This window comes from Nesoenas mayeri (genome assembly GCF_963082525.1).
Source record: "Nesoenas mayeri genome assembly, chromosome: 3".
NCBI classification, from domain to species: Eukaryota; Metazoa; Chordata; class Aves; order Columbiformes; family Columbidae; genus Nesoenas; species Nesoenas mayeri.
In genome coordinates, this window is record NC_137544.1 from 120,833,678 (window position 1) to 120,852,708 (window position 19,031).

Below are 19,031 nucleotides of genomic sequence, written 5' to 3' on the forward strand. Positions count from 1 at the left end.
CTGGCCGCACAGCCACAGATGTCACTTATTTCCCACCGTTAAGTGATGACAACCAAAATAATTGGGAAGGGGAAAAAAACCCCATCCCAAAGCCCGCATTGATCTCTGCTGGCAGCCGTGCCCCGATGGACTCACCCGCCGCAGCTCTGAGCTCCATCAGCCCGGCTTAACAACACCCCGCGGGAAAACAGCCTGCTTTCCATCCATCCTGCCTGGAAAACCTCGTCTGCTGCTTCTGGTCCAGGGCATCACCTGCGGAGGAAGGAGATCTTCGTTAGCGGTAACGAGAATGCCGGACGTGTGGATGTTTCACCCTCTTGCCTCCAGGTTTACACCAGCTCCAGGTTTGCACCCACTCCGGGTTTACACCAGCTCCGGGTTTGCACCAGCTCCAGGTTTGCACCAGCTCCGGGTTTACACCAGGATGGTTTGTGCCACAGGGGGGACATTGGGGCAGGATGCTGAAAACTGGGAATTCATCCCTGCGCTCCCCACACGTCCCGTTTTACAGGTGTTTGATGACAAGGGTTTAATATCAGCTTCTCTGGGGGAAGCTCAGACCCGCACACAATGCTGTTAATGCTTAAATGTTAAACATTAATGGAAATATTCATAAATAATATTAATAAAGCAAGGGAATGTTAGGGAAATAGGCGAAAGCCGAGTTTAGCATCCTCCCCTGGGCTGTGAGGATGGTCCACAGGGTGGATAAAAAATGGATGGATGAAAATGCCACCAACCGGGGCAAATTGCAGCCTTTCCAGTGCAGCCCCGGCCTTGCGGCTGGGGTACCGCAGAGCCCCCCACTTGGGGGGCAGCTGCCTCCTCCCATCCCAGCCCCATACACCCACGCCACCCCAGTTCCTGCACCTCTGGACGACAACAAGCCCGTCCCGCTCCTACCTGGTGTGTCCTCGCCGCAGCTGCCGGCCCGGGACGTGCCGGGGGGTTTATAGGGGTTATATTCCCATCGCTCCCCCCCCGGGATGCGGGAAAAGGAGATTTTCCCACGGCCCACGGGCTCCTCCCGGGAAAGGCGCGGGGGTTTGTTCCCATCGGAAAGGGAAAGGTCTCGTTTCCCAGGGCTCACAGCCAAACCCACACAGGTCACGGTGGCAGCGGGGGACCGGGGAGGGGACCAGGCGCACCAAAACGCTCCGTCCTGGGGATGGGGGCGGCTCTGCCGAGCGGCCCCCAGATGCTCACCCCGCTCCGAGCCCTCCCCGTGCCCGGCTGAGGGACCTGCCGCCCTGTTTCTGTCCCACCCCCCCGGTTTTCACCCCGGGTTTCTGCTCTGTGCCATTTCACCGCGGCCGGGACGGCGGTTCTGATGTGTTTCAGGAAAATGAACCGAGCCGAAAATGGCTTTTACCGGCAGGTTTGTGCCCCCTGATTCCGCCGGAGTTCAGAGATGAGTCAGGTGGCAGCAAACAGCCCCCGGGGGGGGGAACACTTTACTCAGCCTTTTGCAAATTCACGCTATCTAAAATAAATCAGGTTCACAGCACGGCGGTGGCTGCAGCGGTGGCTCAGCACCCTCCGCACATCCCCAGCATCTGCGCATCCCCAGCATCCGCACTTTGTCCTGCATCCTCCAGCATCCCCGCAGCGCAGGGCGGCTTTAACCCTTCCGCCACCGTCACCACCAGCTCCCCAGCTCGGTGTCACCGCAGGCGCTTTGGTGACAACCCAAAGCACGGGGGCGAACCCACCGCTCGCCACCGGCCGTGCTTGTGGCACACGGGCCACGCTCTGGCTCATCCGATGGATGCAAGCGCCCACGGGGCAGCAAAAAACACCATGATGGTGCGTATAGAGGGGTTAATTATAGAGGGGTTAATTATATATTTCTACACATTGCCCTGTGGTGATCTGAACTGCTCCGTCCCTCTCGGGCTGTTTCACATCCCCGTGCTGTTTGTCGGTGAATTTATGGGCACTAAAGCACCGATGCTGCCGGCTCCTGCTCTCCCTGGCCACTCCGGGCTTTCCCCAGCCCCTACAGCTCGGGTATTGCCCCAAAAAGCAAAGGGATGGCGGGTCCTCCTTTCCCGCTCGCTATTGCAATTAAAATGGAAAACGTGCTGGCGTTCATGAGTATTTATCTGGAAAAAGCTGGTTTCTTGGCCCCGCTTCAAAACCCAGTTCAGCAGAAAGCGCCGGCCCGCTCCAGCGCGCAGCTGCAGAGCTTTCTGCAGAAAACGGCTTGCAGGGGGTTTTCTTGTAAACGTTTTTCATTGTCAAAACTCCAGTTTTCCTTCTAAAAAGAGAAGCAGGAGCTCTGAAGGGGCGGGAAGCGCTCCTGCTGCGCACAGGGCGGCACGGGGAGCGGGAGCACCAGCCGGCACCAGGGGACCCACCCACTCGTGGAGCTTCAGCCCTCGCGGTGCGAAAAGAAATAGACAGAGAAGACAATTTGCAAGAAATAAAAGCAAACACACCTAGAAATGCTGCCTTGGGTTTGCTTTTCCGCCAGGGAGCGGGATGCGGGGGGAGCAGCAGCAAGAGGTTTGGGTTTGTCTTCCATCCTGGGCAGCGGTGGGTGTGGGTTTGGAGCGCGGAGCCCTGCGGAGAAACCCCTGCGAGGTGGATTTCCCGGTGGGGCTGAGCACCCAGGGGGGATGCAGGATGGACCGTGCGGTGCCACCGCCGGTCACCGCCCGTGGGGTCGTGGTGCAGAAAGGGGTCCAGGCCAAAGCAGCGACCCCAAAGCGTCCCCGCGGGACGGCCGAGCTGCCGGCACCTGCCTTCCCACACGGCGCAAAAACCCCGAGGCGCTAAGTCACAGCAAAACCATGAAAGCAAAACCACAGAGCCCCAAAGCGCCTCTGAGTCACTGTCCCGGCCGCCGCCGCCCCGCGGCTCCCAAAACTCGCCGCCACCTGCTCCCCCAGCTGCACGGGGACATCTGGGCGCTGGTGGCATTGCCAGGGGACAAACCCCTTTGCCTATGTGAGCAGGACATGGGCGGCCACCCACCCCATGAGCAGAACCGCGGTGACTGGTCCCACCAGCTCAGCACCATCCACCCAACCAAACCCAAGCGGGCGGCCAAAGCGCTTCCTTCCCCTCTAGTTCTTGTAAAATCGTCCCGTCGGTTTGGGTTTTTAAACATTGTTATGGTTATTATTTTAAATTGTGAAAAATGCTAACTTGAAACGTGAATGGAGATGAAACACTTGCAGAAAGCGCTACAGGGATTAGTCACCGGTTGTAACATCTCTATTTACATGAGTCACGGGAGGTTGGCAGCGTGGCTCTGCAATTAAATCCCTGCCGGGCTTTCGGTTTTTGGGCTGTCCTGGGGAGACCTTTTGGTAGCGTTTGGCGGTTCTGAGCGGAGCTGGCAGCTGCGTGCCGGCACGGTGCTCACCAAAACGCCGGCACTACCTGCAAGGGCTTTGCCGGGGGATTACGCGGCAGCCGGGGCTGGAGGTGATGCTGGGAGGGCAGGATTTACCTCTATTAACCAAATAACTGCCCCATTTGTGACAAAGATGGGAAGAGGGAGAGGTGGCCGGTGGGTGATGGATGGGTGGGATGCAGCTGGGTGACACGGGGGCCAAGCCGGGGACACGGGGACCAAGCCGGTGACACCGGGCCCTGGCAGCGGTGCCGGCAGAGGTCACTGTCACCAAAAAACTGTGCGTGCTGGCTGAAAAAGGGAACTGGGCAGGGAAGGCGATGGGGCAGGCCCGGGGTTGAACAGGCGCCGCGCTCCAGCGGCCACGAGGCCACCGCGCTGGCGACCTCGGTCCCCAACGGTGACGGCAAAGTGATGGATGGGGCGGCTGAACCAGCATTGCGGTCCATGGGATGGGCTGGAGAAGCTGCGATCTTCCCATGGCCACAGTGGGGACCTCCAAGGGCACCAACTGAGATTAAAAGCAAAAAATGACCAAGCAGGACCCTGAGCGCCCACAGGCATCCGTGGGGCTGTTAAATCCTTTGCAGAGCCCAAGCGAGCGCGGTCTGGGCTGGTTTGGATGGATGGATTCACTTCCCACGGCAAAACGCAGCAGGTCCCAGGTGGTGGGACCCTGGGAGGTGCCAGAGGACATATCAGTGCTGTCCCTGGGCCCCCAAAGCGCAGCGGAGAGCCCCCAAACTGCTTGTGGGCACAGCACAAAAATAACCCCCCAGGAAGGTGATGGAGCGCCCTGGGTAGCCAGATGTGACCCTGGAGGAGCCCAGGCTCTGTCCCCAGCTGTGCCAGGAGCTGCCACCCGCAGTGACACGGGCAGGGCACCCCAGCGGGGCAGGGAGAGCCCCAGGGTGCTGCTGATGGGTGCAGGAGCCCCAATTTCCCCCCCAACTCCGAGCAGAGCTGCTGCCCTCTGCAAAGCCCCCCGAGCGGGGATGCTGCGGGGGACTCCTCTCAGCCAGGGCACCTCCGAAGTCCTCCCAGCGCCCCCCAAGCAGATCCCCCCCACTCGGGGGCAGCAAACGCTCCCGGGGTGCCCAGGGCAAAAACCCAAACGCAGCGCTCGCAGTTTAAACGTGCAAAATTCAAAATATTCACCTTGGGAGAGCCCAGCATCAAGTAGCACCCGGCAGCGTGCAAGGCGTCGCAAAATCTCTTGCATATATATATATATATATATATATATATATATATATATATATATATATATAAATTTTGCAACTCACAGCCAGCAGCTAAAGTAAGCAGCTCGCAAAAGCAGCGGTGAATAGCAGCTTACCCTGTCAGGCAGAGGGACCCCGGGGCCAGGCAGCCCCCCCAGGACCGGAGCAGCATCCCCAGGGTCGGGGGAGCCCCCCAGGGTCGGGGGAGCCCGTGGGCTCCGCGTGGGGCCGGCGGAGCGGGGCCGACAATTGGTAACGGGCGGCGGCAGCCGGGCCGAGCCTCCCGGGGCTCTGCCCACACCATTGGTCCAGGTCGCGGCGGCGGCTGCTTTCAAATTCTGCTAAAAGCCTTCAAAAGGAAACAGGAAGCCTCTCGGCAAACACACACGACCGGGTTCCCCCCCCCAACAACCGGGCTGCTGCAAGAGCAGGAGGGGGAGACACAACCACGGGCTCTGCGAGCTCCCAACACGGGGGGATGGAGCCCCCGACCCTGGGGAGATGGAGCTTCCAAGCCCAGGGAGATGGAGCCTCTGACCCCCAGGAGATGGAGCCCCCAACCCTGGGGAGATGGAGCTTCCAAGCCCAGGGAGATGGAGCCTCTGACCCCCAGGAGATGGAGCCCCCAACCCTGGGGAGATGGAGCCCCTGACCCCCAGGAGATGGAGCCCCCAACCCTGGGGAGATGGAGCCTCTGACCCCCAGGAGATGGAGCCCCCAACCCTGGGGAGATGGAGCCTCTGACCCCCAGGAGATGGAGCCCCCAACCCTGGGGAGATGGAAGCTCTGACCCCCAGGAGATGGAGCCCCCAACCCTGGGGAGATGGAGCCCCTGACCCCCAGGAGATGGAGCCCCCAACCCTGGGGAGATGGAGCTTCCAAGCCCAGGGAGAATAGAGCCCCCAAACCTGGGGAGATGGAAGCTCTGACCCCCAGGAGATGGAGCCCCCAAGCCTGGGGAGGTGGAAGCTCTGACCCTTGGGAGATGAAGCCCCTGACCCCAGGGAAATGGAGCTTCCAAGCCTGGGAATATGGAGCCCCTGAGCCCAAGGAGATGGAGCCCCAGACACTGTGAGCTCTCACCCCCAGGGAGCTGATTCCTCCAGCCCCAGGGAAGCTGCTGCACTTTGCAGCTCCTTCCAAGGCTTTGCTTAAAGCCTGACTTTGCTTCTCCATTTTCTTCTTGATCAAATGCAGCCTCCTGTCGCAGCTTCCCAAGCCACCAGGGTCACAGCAGAGCCTGGACCATAAACCACGTCCACAATTCTGATCAAACTCATGCAGGAAAGAGCACACCTTGAGTTCAGGGTTCTTGCTTTTTCACCCCAAATCCAGCATTTGCGCTGGTTTGTGCTGTTTGCACTTTCCCTCTTGTGGTATTCACAGGGCAAAAAAGCAACACAGGGAATTTAAAACAAAGAATAAACCTGCGCAATTTGTTCTGCGTGTGTGGTTGGGGCTTCAGGAGGCTCAGAGAAACATTCCCTGTTGAGAAGAGTCGGGGTGGAGAGCAAGAGTTTCATTGGTTTTGGGAAGTGAGTGTTTAACCCTTCACTTTTCCCCAATCTAGAAGGAAGAAAGGACTTCCCCAAGCTGCACCGACAGCCACATGTGGCTCCAGCGCCTTTGAGCTCTTCATCCTCGTGTTGGTTAAGACTTGACCTCCCCCAGAACAAAACACCCACTTACCAAGGAAATTAGATCAAAAAAGGGGAGGGAGTTGGGATTGTCCTGAGCTCCACCCGCTTGGACCTCGTTCCTTACTTCAGGATGCCTTAAGCTGCTAAAACCCTTGGTTAATACACAAACATTTGCTTTTTAATAACATTAAGAAGCTCTGTTTTATGAAACAGAACAAGCGAGGAAGCAGCTCCGCTCCGGGCTCGGCGCCCTGGGGAAACACAGGCAGCACAGGCAAAGGAGACACAAACCAATGCCCAATTATTTAAATCGCCTGTAAGCAGTTTCAGTTCTTGCCCAGACACAACGCAGCGCAGTGCAGGCAGGTGTTTTCTCAGCAGCCACTGACTAATCGCAGAACAAAGATCAGAAAAGAAGAAAAAAAAAGAATCATCATCAAAAAAAAAGATGTAAACAGTGCAGTAGTGAGTGTGGCGTGGGTGAGCCGGAGCCATTTATACTTACGGGGTGCGTGTGCTTATGTAAGAGAGACACGGTAGCCTTTATGGGACCAAAAATACATGATTAAGGCTTGGATGAGGCTGCAAGCTGCTGGTGGCTCTTGGAAAGCACATGGGGCACCGTGCGCCAGCCCCGAGCCAAGAGGAAAAGCAAGTCGGGCACTTCGGGGCTGCCCGTCCCCTCCTGCACCTCGTGGAAGACGTTTAAGGTGCCTCACAAGCAAAGAAGTTATAAAAACAAGGACATTTTACAGTTCCCAGCCAAGCTCTTCTCTGAATTCCCCGCAAAAAGACGTTCGTAAGCGACCCTTAGTTACAAAAGTAAATTTATTATGAGTTCACTTTAACAATCTTTTAATCCACTGTAACAATTTATAAATAACTCCTGGCCATACGTCACCGCACCCGGGGACAAGTTTGAAGTTGACGTCACCCTAGAGCACCATGGCGCGCGGGTTGCGGAGCAGCAGCGGCGCCAGCCGCAGCAGCGCCCGCACCGGCACGTTCCACTGCCGGAACTTCAGCAGCAGCTCCGAGAAACGCGTGCTCCCTGAAACACATCAAAGCGAGGTGCAAAATGAGAGCGTGTTGGTGTAAAGGAGCCGTCGGGGATGGAGGGAGAGCCAGCTGGAGTGCGGGGACACGCTCACGCTCCTCATGTGGTCGCGACGCTGGTTAAGAAGTTATGTTAGAATTGTAATAAATCCTAAATTCCAGTGTGGCAGAACTCCCAGAACAGAGGGCACAGAAAAGCAGGATTTCCACACAGGGCCTTTGAGCGGGACAGAAATCCAGACACCTGAGTGGGAAATGGACACATTAACCTGCACTGAAAGGGCCCAGAATTTCCGCAGATGCCAAAGAGCTGGAACCTCAAAGAGCAAGTGATCGCTCTCGTCATGGACGTATAGAAATAAGAGATTTAAAGGATATTTGGGATATGGCTGGCTCCAAAAAAAAAGAACATTTTCCCCATTACAGCCTGTCTTCTCCCATCCTGCTGCCCGCAGGAACGTCCTTACCCACAGGTCAGGAAAAAGCCAAGACTTTATCCAGGCTAATTCTCACCTCTTTAGTGCTGCGTACAGTCTCTACTTTTTACACCCAGATTCAAGACAATTGAAGAATAGAAATGGAGGGAACAGCTTTCCGAGGAGACGCGCGCGGTCACGTAACTCACAGGACAGCCCCCCAGGCTCACCTTCCAGGCCCCCGGCCGCCAGCTGCCCCGGCGTGGGGACGGCGTGGTACACCAGGAAACACGCCAGCATGCTGCGCTGCGGCCCCTCCGCCGCCCGCCCGCTCAGGTACGAGTGCAGAGACACGTCCCCGCCGTCTGCAAAACACACCAGACACCCGTGACGTCCCCGCTCCAGGAAATCCTCCCTCCAGTTACCGCTTTTCAGTACTTTCGAGGCAAACCGAATCAGTAATAAGAATGCTGAACTGAGCGGGATTAGCGTTATCGTCTCTACCTTGCAGCCACTGATCCAAAGTGTTGTCGATCGCACACTTCATCAAGGGCAGGAACTCGGAGTTCATGAAGAGCCCTCGGTTTGGATTCCTGCTCAGCCTCTCCTGGTGGCTTCTGGAACTGAAGAATTCTAACACCAGCTTTATCTGCCACAGCTCGAACGTTTCGGACATTTCTCTCCTCTCTAACCTCCTCACAGCCTGGCAGAAGGGAAATACAAAGCATCCGTGAGAATGGGAAAGAAATGCTGCTGCCATAAACACGAAACACATGAACCCTAAACCCCCTCTTGCCACGGGCTGCACTTTGAGAACCTACCAAGAAAAACTGCTGCTAATGCTTCTGGTTAAGTCCAGTTTTCATTAACTTCGGTTATTCTATCACCTACACTGAACTTATGCCAAAGCACAGCTTTAAAAAAGCAAAGGGTTCACCCACCTGATCTATGGCGATGTACGTGGGCAGCATCTCTGGATTTTCTCGGGTAACACAGTCGTAAAGAATCAAGCAGAAAAGATCCAGGATTTCCTGTTTCTGATAAAAGACGCATGGTTAACAACGCACACATGCCAGATACAATTTATTTCAGGTTCTTGCACTGCTCGGATTGCCTTCCATTAAAATTAACCCACCGTATAAATTAGCAACAGCTAACGATGCTACGCAGTTCGCTTTCATTCCTGGGCTTAGTAAAATCGGCATAATGCAGCTGTATTTTACTCCCTCCTTTAAATCATTTTGTGCAAAGAAATACAGTGTGAAACACCCAAACCCTTCTGCAGTGACTTCACCTAAATGCTGCAGGACACTGAGCAGGGCTCTCAGGTTTGTTAAGCACGTCCTGTGATGAATGCCAGCAGTGTGGACAAACAACAGCAACCGATAAAACCAATGGTAAAAACACACACAACAAAAAGTGTAGGGTCAAACCTGTTTTACGCCTTCGTATCACAAACAAGCCCTTAGAATATTCCCTGTCCCCGCTACTTGAAGGGCTGGATTCTGTTCCTCACTCTACTGCAGGATTTTCCCACCTGTTACTTAGGCAAGGATAAACCACGCTGGTCTGCGTCTGGGCATCATACCTGGCCCATGTTCACGGTCGGTTTGCAAAAATAATCGGCGAACAAAACCAGCGCAGGATCGGAAGTGAAAGCTGGGATTGCTTCTGGCTGAAAAAACAGATTAAAATACACTCTCAAAATGAACATTTTAGTTTTACTGCACAAACCTAATAGCAATTTATACCCAACGCTTCCTTCCTCATCACACGAGAAGACCGTGACCTACACCGAAAGCACATCACGGGCAAAAAACATGCCCAGGGCTCCTGCCTGCCCACGGCAAGCACTCATCATGCCCTGTGAAAGCCACCCGACTTCCTTTCCCTCCAGCAAAGCACGTAACTTCAGTTCTTGTAACCGTGGGGCAGAGCTGGGTGCTGGAAATAAGTAACAACCCTGAGGGAGGCACAAGTCCCGGCGGGGAAGCGTTTTGGGAGCAATACCTTGAAGGCCCGAGCTTCGGAGCTGCGGTGGGTCACGCTCTGTGCCAAGAGGCTGCGCCAGCCCATGGGATCCTCCTTGTAGGAGCGCTGGCCGGCCCGCAGCTTCACGTACAGGACACCCCCCTTGGCGAGGATCGACCTGACACAACAGCAATTCACAGTCAAATCTAGTTAGATTGATGCACACACGCAAGGAGGCAGAGCTGGAAAGGGAACGTGAACTCAGCAGCTCATAAATGGCAACATCCCCGCTTAGGCTTGTCTTGATTATTTAAACCCTGCCCCAGTTGCGTATGTATCAACTCTTGGTGTCTTCAGGCAGGCTCTTGTGATAGCCACAAAGGCGACAAAAAAGGGACCGGCCCTACAAATATAAGGAATTTAACTTCCTGAAGCCACTGCATGTTCTTGTGAGACTCAAGGACGAGCTCCCGGTACCACGAAAAACTGGGCGAGTTGGTACCCACAGCTCTAAAGGGGTGATGTGACGGTCCTTTTGCCATGTAAACAGAAAAACACACCCCAAAACCAAAAAACACACCACCGAAAAACCCGACCAACCAAAAGCCACCAAATGCTGCTATTCCTGCCCGAGCCTGTGAACAGAAACATGCAGCAGCTCACGGTGGCACGACTGCAAAGCAGTTGCGCGTTTGCCTCATTCGGAGCATCAGCTGCACTGTTAAATGTAGGCACTGGGCATCCTTAAAATAACTAAATCATCCGTATTGAAATTAACTGCTTAGCATAACAATATAGCAGCAATTCACGTGTAGCCAGACAGGGAAAACAGTCGCTGAAGACACAGACCGATAGATGCTGCGTCGCTGTGCCTAATTAATCTCAGGAGCAGTGCTTAAAGTAACTAGAAAAACCATGTTATTGATGAAAGATGCAGCTGGCTTCTGTACGGCAGCAAGTCACGCCGTAGGCTGTTCAGCGCCAAGATGAGAATTTTACCCACTGATACTGTATTCCGGTAAGATTTCTGTTTTTCACGGTTGCCCGACGGGGAGTTAAAATGCAGCAAGCAGTGCTTTGTATACTTCACGTAACATGAGAAAAATAGTATTTCAGAAAGCTGTAACAGTTAGCCAACTACTGTATCAACAGGCTGGGAAACGTGACATCACGGCGACTCAAAACTAAACTAAAACCATGAGTTGAAGATGGTTTCTGGTAGCGCTCAATCCCGCTGCCAATATCTGCGGTTTTTACTATCAGGTTTTCCCCTGCCCTGTTTTTGCATGAATTATTCACATCAATAGGTGAAACCAACTACGCAGTTTCTTTCTTCGGCCTAAAGTGCTGTCAAATGCATAACAGTGAACTGATCAAAACCAGACTTCTTTCCAAAACGTAGGTGGTACAAGTGCAGGAGGTTTTTAAAAAAATATTACAAAAAAAAAATACTACTACAAGGTCATGGTTCAGTTAAGCGTTATAAAGCGTACTCACTTTAGATGATTCGTTCCCTTGCTTAAATCTATTAATAGTTCCCAGTACCGTGGCCCCTTCACTTTGATCTGTCAACGTAAGCATTTTTATTATTAGGTATAAGCAGAATCACAAAATACAAGAGTTTTCCACACAAGCCTACAGTTCCTTCTGGGCCCTGACAAGAATAGGTGCCCTTTTACACCGCTACCCACCCAGAAAAGCCAGAGGAAGAGCACCGAGCTCTGTTTCTCCTACAGAAAGCTTTCTGGCGCAGGGAACTCCCCGTTTTGAAGAACTGATTCGGTTATTCATGAAAATGGAGCCTTTACCTGCTTCAGTAAGTGAAGCTCTGGAAGAAGCATGGGTGCCATCAGCTCCTCGGTGGCTTCCGCGTACCACTGCGTGCCCTTCAAAACAGTACCAGCGTTCCCACGTTAGTAAAGCTCATTTTCATGTGAAAAGGAAGAAAAATGTGCTCTCATTTCCAACAACTCCATTGGCAGAGGTCAGTGAGTTTCTGTGCCTGAGCTCTGAGTAAACTCAGGACTTAGCGCTGCCTTTAATGTCAGGAAACTTCAGCCTAAACTAAAGATATTTCCCATGGATGGCCCAACACATAATATTGCACAAGTCAGGCACGATGTAACCGAAATCTGAAGGTTTGAGAAGTAAAACTGCATTATGAATGTGCAGAATGTGCTGCCAGAGCCACGGGGGATCTGTCTCGCACCTTTTCCCCCCCACTCCAGAATTCCAGGAACTTTCTTTAGCCCTTTGACGAGCGTCACCTGCCTCATGTAAGCCTGGACAAAATAAATCCTGCAGAAAACTTCCCCAAAAGCCACATAACGCAAGGAAAAACACCAAACCGCCCGTTTCAGCAGACTTAGGAGAAGGTGTTTAAAACCTTGGATGGTTCCAACCACCTCTGTGCCTTTCCAAGTCCTTCCTCTTCGGAAAGAGGAGAACTAAGACCCTGGGCCAGTCACTACACACATGACTGTTTGAAAACTTTATGGTGTTTTTTCCTTGTCCTGTATTCTGCTCTCAAGGTGACATCAAAGCCCATGTCAGATGTGAGTGGGCTGAGCACAACTCCTCAATTATTTGTGTAGAATTTGGCTCGTCTCCAGCACAATTTGGAAACAAACCCAAGGCCGCCGGCCACAACAATGAAAACAGCGTGAAAATTTGATATATCAGAGCTTTTGGGTGTCTCCCACACCTTCTCAAAAGCCTTTTTTTTGCCTCCCCGACACGCTACCTTGTACGTAACCTCTATCAGCGCGTAACAGGGAGTGTTGGAATCCACGTCAACGGGCGTTAAGAGCCGCGGTTCTGCCGCCAGCACGTACAAGTGACGCAGAGCCTGGAGGTGGTACCTGCGCAAGGGAACGAGGAGTCAGCAGGGGATAATCCCAAATACCACACTACACACAGTTCTGGATCCAAGAAACTGAAGAGAAATTTGCAGTAACATAGGAGGCTTTATATTTTTTTAATAACGTGTGAGTTAGCTAACAGATCACTACCATCATTTTATATCTTATATTTCTTTTCCACTTCTTCTTTTAAAAACCTCCAAAAATTAATTTACAGAGCGCCTAGACAAAAATTCCAGATCATTGTCCTCTAGATAACCTCTTTTGTAAGATGATTTAGCTCACCTAGTGAACCCTTACCGGTTGTCCGTGCTGTGAACAGGGAAGTGTGGGTACAGAGCGCACAGGAGAGCAGCAATTGAAGAATTTGAAGTGCTCAGGGAATATCTGTAGAAAAGCATTATTATTAGTTTCCATGCTAACGAGCACAGCTGTTTGAAACACTTTGGCATCCCAGGGAAGGGAAGGGCAGTAGCAAAGTGCACACAGGCCAGGAATCTCTAATTTTCTAGTACAAATGTGTTCCTACAACAGTCAAAATAAACACATAGTGGTAGGGAATAAACACCGGCCAGAAACATTCCTGTGGCATTTAAGTAATGCAGTGTCTAGAAGACAACAGGAACTTCATTTGCAGAAGACATCTTAACGTATCTGTATGTTATCAAAAACAATAATAAAAATCAAGTAAACTGCACGCTGCTCCAGCTTTTGCAGAAGAGGTGAGAGAAGAAACAGAAAACATCTTTGGAAGTGACAAGTGACCTTCCTCCTCCCAGAAAGAGCAGCCCCAGAGCCATGTGGTGAGCCAGGTGGAACCCGTAGTTCATCTCCCCGCCTGTCTTCTTGTGCATGAAGCGGCAGAGCTGCAGCACTTTGAGGTTTCCGGATCCAGCCATCACCATGGCCAGGGCCAGCAGCAGCACGCTCAGGCACGTCTCCAGGTTGTAGTGACCTGTCTGGGGGCAGAAGAGGGGACGCACGGTTACGCTTCTGCGCTCAAACGCACGTGGCCACTCTGTCTAATAAGCTGCTTTTACCCCCCGCTTTGAAAAACCACATTCCGCAGAAAGAGGGAGAGCAGAGAACCTTAACAATGATTCACAGCCCTGCCGCGTTCTAGAAATAGTCTGTAATATTGAAAAGTAAAAGGGGATGGTTTTGTTTCCACCCAGGTTTTGCGGAGGGTAATCAGAGTACATGACAGCAAAGCCTCCTTTCTGCAACCAGAAAGAACTTACTATTGAAGCTGTTGGTGCTGACAAACACTTCAGGAAATCTGTTGCGTATTTGTACTGGAAAGAAAAGAAATGCACAGTTAATACAGATACAAAAGATAAGTTACAGTGTTATGGAAATTTAAGGGAAAAAATAAAAGCCTCTTACCAAGCACTGAAATGCTGCCTGATTTTCTGAACCAGCAAATCGAAATCCCAGTGCCAAGCAGGCTCCGGCGACGATGTAGACGTGCGCTTGCCTAATAAGAAACACAAACAGGAAATGACTAAATATTTCTCTTTTCCTCATCTGAATATGCACCACAAACTCCCATAAAATTAAAAAAAGGGAAAACTGAAAAGAAATGCTGATTTATCCAGAAAGCAGAGAATTCCCTAAGTATCAAAGGAGAGATTTTTTCACACTGATCTCTCCATAAAGTGTTCAGCTGCATTTTTCAGAAGAACAGCTTTTGACACGTTACTTACGCCAGTGTTTCTAAACTCAAGTCTTCAGATGAAGGCAGCTCTGTTGCATTCAGAGATATACTGTTCTCTCTGATGATCTACAAAAAGCATAAGAGAGAAAAATTAATCCAGGGGAAGCTGGTTTAAAAACTGAAACTTTGAGGGTTCGTAAGTGACACAAAACAGCTCAGTTTCACAGGCATATAAAAGCTGATTTTTCTTCCACATGCTCCACTGTACTGCTGATCCACCTTTCGATGACGCTTATTTATTTCTGATAGATACAATGGGATGCGAGTCCCCAGTGTTCCCATTTCCATCCAGGAATCCAATGGAGCTCTCACCTCTGCCAGGTAAACATGATTAATGTACATTTTCTCGCGCAGCCCACGCAACTAAGGAAACGTTCACATGCAGAACAACTCAGAGAGGTGTAAAATTGGGCAGCAAACATGTGAAGTGTAAATACCTACTTGAGGCACGTTGCTATTCACCCACTTGGAATTGGGCAAGATGTCATCCCACAAAATCAGGCATCGAGCCAAGGTCTGAACAAGTGAGAAAGACAACACATAAGAAAAAACCCAACACAAACATCAACGGTATTTTTAATGTACTAAATGCATCCGGAAACACAGACAATGCAACTACCCACTAGCAGCTCCTTCCCTGCTTCTCAGCCTTCAGATCAGAAGTTACTAGATAGCTTTTATTTTAAGAGATGCAAATTCTACTTGCAGAAAAAAGAACCACAAAATAAACCCTTGCAAGGATTTATCTTTAGCTGGTAAACTGAGATGAAAATTCACTATGTACTGACAAGAGATGCTGAGGCCTAACTTATTTTTTATCTGTGAAATTAAGTTGGGAAAAGCTATGAAAATTCACCTAAACATTTTAACATTCTACATTAAAATGTATCATTCAAATACTTCTCCCTAAATTCTGTCCCCAGTGCTGCATGACAAGCATGCTGATTTACTACAAGCAGAAATTATTGGAAGGAATGAGTTTGGCTGGCAAGCAACAGGGTTACCAGCTGTCTAAAGGATTTTGCAGGACAAGTGTGTGGGCTGGATTAGAAATTTGTTAAAAATTGTATTGTTAAATAGATTGAAACAAAAGAAAACCTTACCCTCAATAAAAGGAACTCTGGTTTTACGAAGTCCAGCAAATACATGGTATCTGGTGCCTGCAGCCAGTCAGCAATGGATCTGCAGGGCACAAAGGAACAGGGTTTCCAGATCGTGTTTCAGCAACGCACAAAGTTGAGGGTTAAGTAAACCACACAAGTAGAGGCAGCACAGCAGCAGCTTAAACAAGTTACTGCAAAAGGTCTGAGGGATTCCAAGGTTAATACCTGTTATTAGTCTTTAGGTAGATCATGGCAAGCGCAAGGGTGGCGCCCGGACAAGTGACGTCCACATTTATGGTGTCTCCCTCCTGCGAAAACACAATTCATATTTCAAACCAGCTGACTAGGAGGGCAACAGCCTGCAGTGATGCGTGCTGGCATTCAAACAAACCTCTCAGGCTCCTAATCCATCGGTATTTTCAGCTTAAAAGAGCAGAAATCATCACCGCGTACCTTGATTTGGTAACTAGGAGACTTGTGCTTCTCTCGGTGCATCCCCGCCTGGAACCGCCGGTGCCCGCCCACCATGTACTGGTAGAGCTGCTCGGGGACGTTCAGGTCCGACATGCCGATCAAATTGCTGCCGTGCTAGGGGATGAACAGGACAAGAAATAATAAGGAAATGCCTTCATATATGTGGGGAAAAAAAAAACAAACATGCTTTCGGCCCATCTGGAGTCAAGGATGAAACAGGTCTCGTTACCCCATCCCAATATATAATGATTCTCCCGCTAATTGGCGCTGAAATGAGGAGCGGCGCTTACCCCCAGGCACACCATGCCCAAGGCCAGCCCAGACGCAAGGGAATAGGACTCTCTGTCGGTGCAGTACTCCATTTCTGGGCCAGGGGGACGTCCTGCAGAAAAGAAACAAAAATTCACCTTTTTGAATTTTAGCTTAGTAAAAGTTGCTTAATTAAGCCCTACATTCCTAATGAAATGAGGGAAAAATATATGTCCCTTATTAGGAAAGTTCTCAGTGGAATTATAAGTAATTGTCACTTAACCTACCCATCACCAAATGCAAACCCCTCCAGAAGCAGCAAATATTGCTAATTTATATGTTCAGAGTCCAGAGAGACACCTCAAATGCCACGTTACAATTATGTATCATTTAACACCTCTGAACCCATCCAAATGTTTTCAGCAGAGTTCAAAAGCTGTTGCTAGAAAAGATTGCACATATCAAATTACCAGAAACATAGCAGATATAATTTCACCCTTAAAATGTATCCCATTCTCTATTTAATAAAGCATACCGTCTCTTGTAACGGAAGTTACTTAACAACATGAATAAGAACTTAACTTTACAAATAAAATCAGAACCGTGACAGTTCAGATCAGAAATTCACCGTTCAGAACCAGCTACTGAGATTACTGTTTAGAAAGCCTTAAAACCAAATTCAGAACAGGAGAATTTAGGACAAAAACAAGAGGTGAATATTGCGCTTGGAGACGCACAGTTAAAAGAAGTGTTAAAATTCTCAGCTCCCTGATGCACCGTGTGAATCGCTCACGCGTTGTGACCCTCCTGGGTCATATCCCATTTATCCCAGCGTCGGCACGTACCGATTTCGGCCAGCAGCACCTCGGCCGTGTGCCGGTGCGCCGTGCCCTGGTACACCAGCCCTATCCCCACGACGGCCGCCACCTGCACGTTGTGGGGCACGTCCAGCTCCGTGGAGGTGGGTGGCAGGAGCGCGGGGATGTGGATGCTCAGGAGGCGCGTGATGGCCATGTCCATCGTGCCCAGCTTGGCGGCAGAAACGCCGAGCAGCAGCCCGATGCTCGTCATCTCATGGCCCTGAGAAAGGAAGCACAGCAGCCATCAGAGCGAGCAGATGCGCTCAGAAAAGGAAAGACACTTGGCCAAGTATCTAACACAAGTCTGACATTCTCAAACGCAGCAGCTAAACTGTTTTGATCCACCTCTTCAGGAAAATGAACGTTGGCTGTAAAGGTATTTTGTATTGCACATGGGCGTACAGGTATTTCCCAAACGTAGCACTGTAGCGCAGAGGCAGACTTCGATCCACATAGCAGTTTTCACACCATGAAATATTAAGTGTGGTTAAAGTGTAGATGTTTAGTTTCCAAAACACACACACACCCAAACACTTGGGTTGTTCTTAAAACAAAACCTTACATTTTTGCTTTAATAGGATCTTATTTCCTTAGTAGTTCTTGACCAATCTCTCCCCCTAAAGCCACATGTATTGTTTCCCAGTGTTTAAGTTTGAAAGTAATTACTACAGCTTCTTACAATTTAAGGTGAGATTTCAAGAGCACACATGTTTTTCAGCCTTTTAATGCAAAGTCCATAAAATCTGGAGTCCCTAACTCCAACTCTGTAATGCAAAGATTAACAAGAACATTGTGATAGAAATTGAGCAGAAGTAATTCAGCACATTCATCTATCGCAACACAACACGGAAAGATCCAGTGACAAAACTGCTGAAAATCTTTTAGACAGAGCACTTCTAACATTAATTAAGCAGCTCTGATATTCTCCCACCCAAGGAAAACTTCCAATTCAGCTTTTAAAATTAATCGGCTGCCTTCTCTTTCTTGATTTGATTAAAGAATTCAAGTCCTACAGCTATTTTTCTCCGTTTCCCACGAAAGAAGGCCTCACCTTGGTTAAGTAGTCGTGTATATTGAGAGTGGCGAGTTTGGTGAGATGCCCGTTGAGACCCAGAGCCATGAGGAAACCCGCGTATTCGTTGGCCAGCTCGGCAATTTTGGGCTTGTTATAGACGATCCAAGCGGAGTCGATCTGCGAGGCGGGCGCGATCTTGAGGCCCGCGGCCACCCCGTTGTGGAAGCTGGCCCAGCAGGCCATGTTGGGAGGCACGTCGATGTTCCCGCTGTTCAGATCCACCGTGGTGTTCCTGGGAGGAGCACGGCCTGCCCGCCACAAAAATCATTACAAAAAGCAATTAGGCAAATCCAAACCGCTTTGGAAACAGCTCTCAGCTTATCTGCATGGCCAGCGAATAAAGGCTGACAGTGTGCAAGGTCTGGAGGCAGCCCTGGGGTCTTTAGGCATGCCAGAAGATAAAAGCACAGCACAATAAATAAACCGGCGACACGGAATTTGCAGCATCTGTGTCCTGTACGACACCAACACCAACCGGCCGCATGCCCTTAGCAATTTATTTCACTTCTCGGAATGCACCTGATGTAAGGTCTCAGCATCAGGTAATAACATCAGCCTGACAACAAGAAGCTTGTAGGTGACAGGTTCCAAACAACCAGAGCTACTTCTTCACAAAAAGCACATGGAAGCTAGGGAACTCCTTCCAGAGAGACACAGAAGATGCTCTAAAAATTACAAAAGGTTCAGAAGGAGATGGGGTAACAACCGAAAGAAACTCCGACCAACGTACCGGTCAGATTCAGCTTCGGGATTGGCAACTGCTCCGTTGGAACGGGATGATAGGAGAACAAAGTGAACATTCCCCGTCCGACGGGCAGGGCCATGGTTCGCTGGCACAGCTGCAGCAGCCTGGTGGGAGACAACAGAAAAACCAAGCCAGTTGCTTAATACAGACTTCTTTTTTCCCAAATCCATGACATAAAATGAACCAACAGACAACAGATGGCTTTTTCCTATGAGACACCACATTGACTTTCCATTTTTTTTTAGTAGGCTAAACATTTGAACCAAATCTTTGGTGC

The 19,031-nt window shown here is 50.5% G+C and overlaps 1 protein-coding gene across 6 annotated transcripts in view; it reads right to left on the reverse strand.

The window, feature by feature from the left end:
• Positions 1 to 6,453: 6,453 nt before the first annotated feature.
• The window catches only part of ANAPC1 (anaphase promoting complex subunit 1), a 29,711-nt gene continuing 17,133 nt past the window's right edge, over positions 6,454 to 19,031 (reverse strand). For 5 of the 6 annotated variants that reach the window (XM_080342236.1, XM_080342234.1, XM_080342235.1 and 2 more), the window contains 22 exons: positions 18,740 to 18,858; positions 17,986 to 18,257; positions 16,920 to 17,154; positions 16,116 to 16,207; positions 15,805 to 15,939; positions 15,577 to 15,659; positions 15,352 to 15,430; positions 14,690 to 14,764; positions 14,238 to 14,314; positions 13,918 to 14,008; positions 13,773 to 13,826; positions 13,297 to 13,490; positions 12,832 to 12,918; positions 12,414 to 12,531; positions 11,479 to 11,556; positions 11,168 to 11,235; positions 9,710 to 9,848; positions 9,288 to 9,374; positions 8,641 to 8,736; positions 8,204 to 8,402; positions 7,930 to 8,064; positions 6,454 to 7,278 (listed from right to left, as the gene is read on the reverse strand). In XM_080342236.1, the coding sequence (XP_080198362.1) occupies positions 7,163 to 7,278; positions 7,930 to 8,064; positions 8,204 to 8,402; positions 8,641 to 8,736; positions 9,288 to 9,374; positions 9,710 to 9,848; positions 11,168 to 11,235; positions 11,479 to 11,556; positions 12,414 to 12,531; positions 12,832 to 12,918; positions 13,297 to 13,490; positions 13,773 to 13,826; positions 13,918 to 14,008; positions 14,238 to 14,314; positions 14,690 to 14,764; positions 15,352 to 15,430; positions 15,577 to 15,659; positions 15,805 to 15,939; positions 16,116 to 16,207; positions 16,920 to 17,154; positions 17,986 to 18,257; positions 18,740 to 18,858 (2,629 nt within the window). In that variant the 3' untranslated portion in view covers positions 6,454 to 7,162. Of the gene's footprint in view, positions 7,279 to 7,929; positions 8,065 to 8,203; positions 8,403 to 8,639; positions 8,737 to 8,834; positions 8,888 to 9,287; positions 9,375 to 9,709; positions 9,849 to 11,167; positions 11,236 to 11,478; positions 11,557 to 12,413; positions 12,532 to 12,831; positions 12,919 to 13,296; positions 13,491 to 13,772; positions 13,827 to 13,917; positions 14,009 to 14,237; positions 14,315 to 14,689; positions 14,765 to 15,351; positions 15,431 to 15,576; positions 15,660 to 15,804; positions 15,940 to 16,115; positions 16,208 to 16,919; positions 17,155 to 17,985; positions 18,258 to 18,739; positions 18,859 to 19,031 lie in introns of those variants that run through there. The other variant, XM_080342238.1, reaches the window with a different exon arrangement.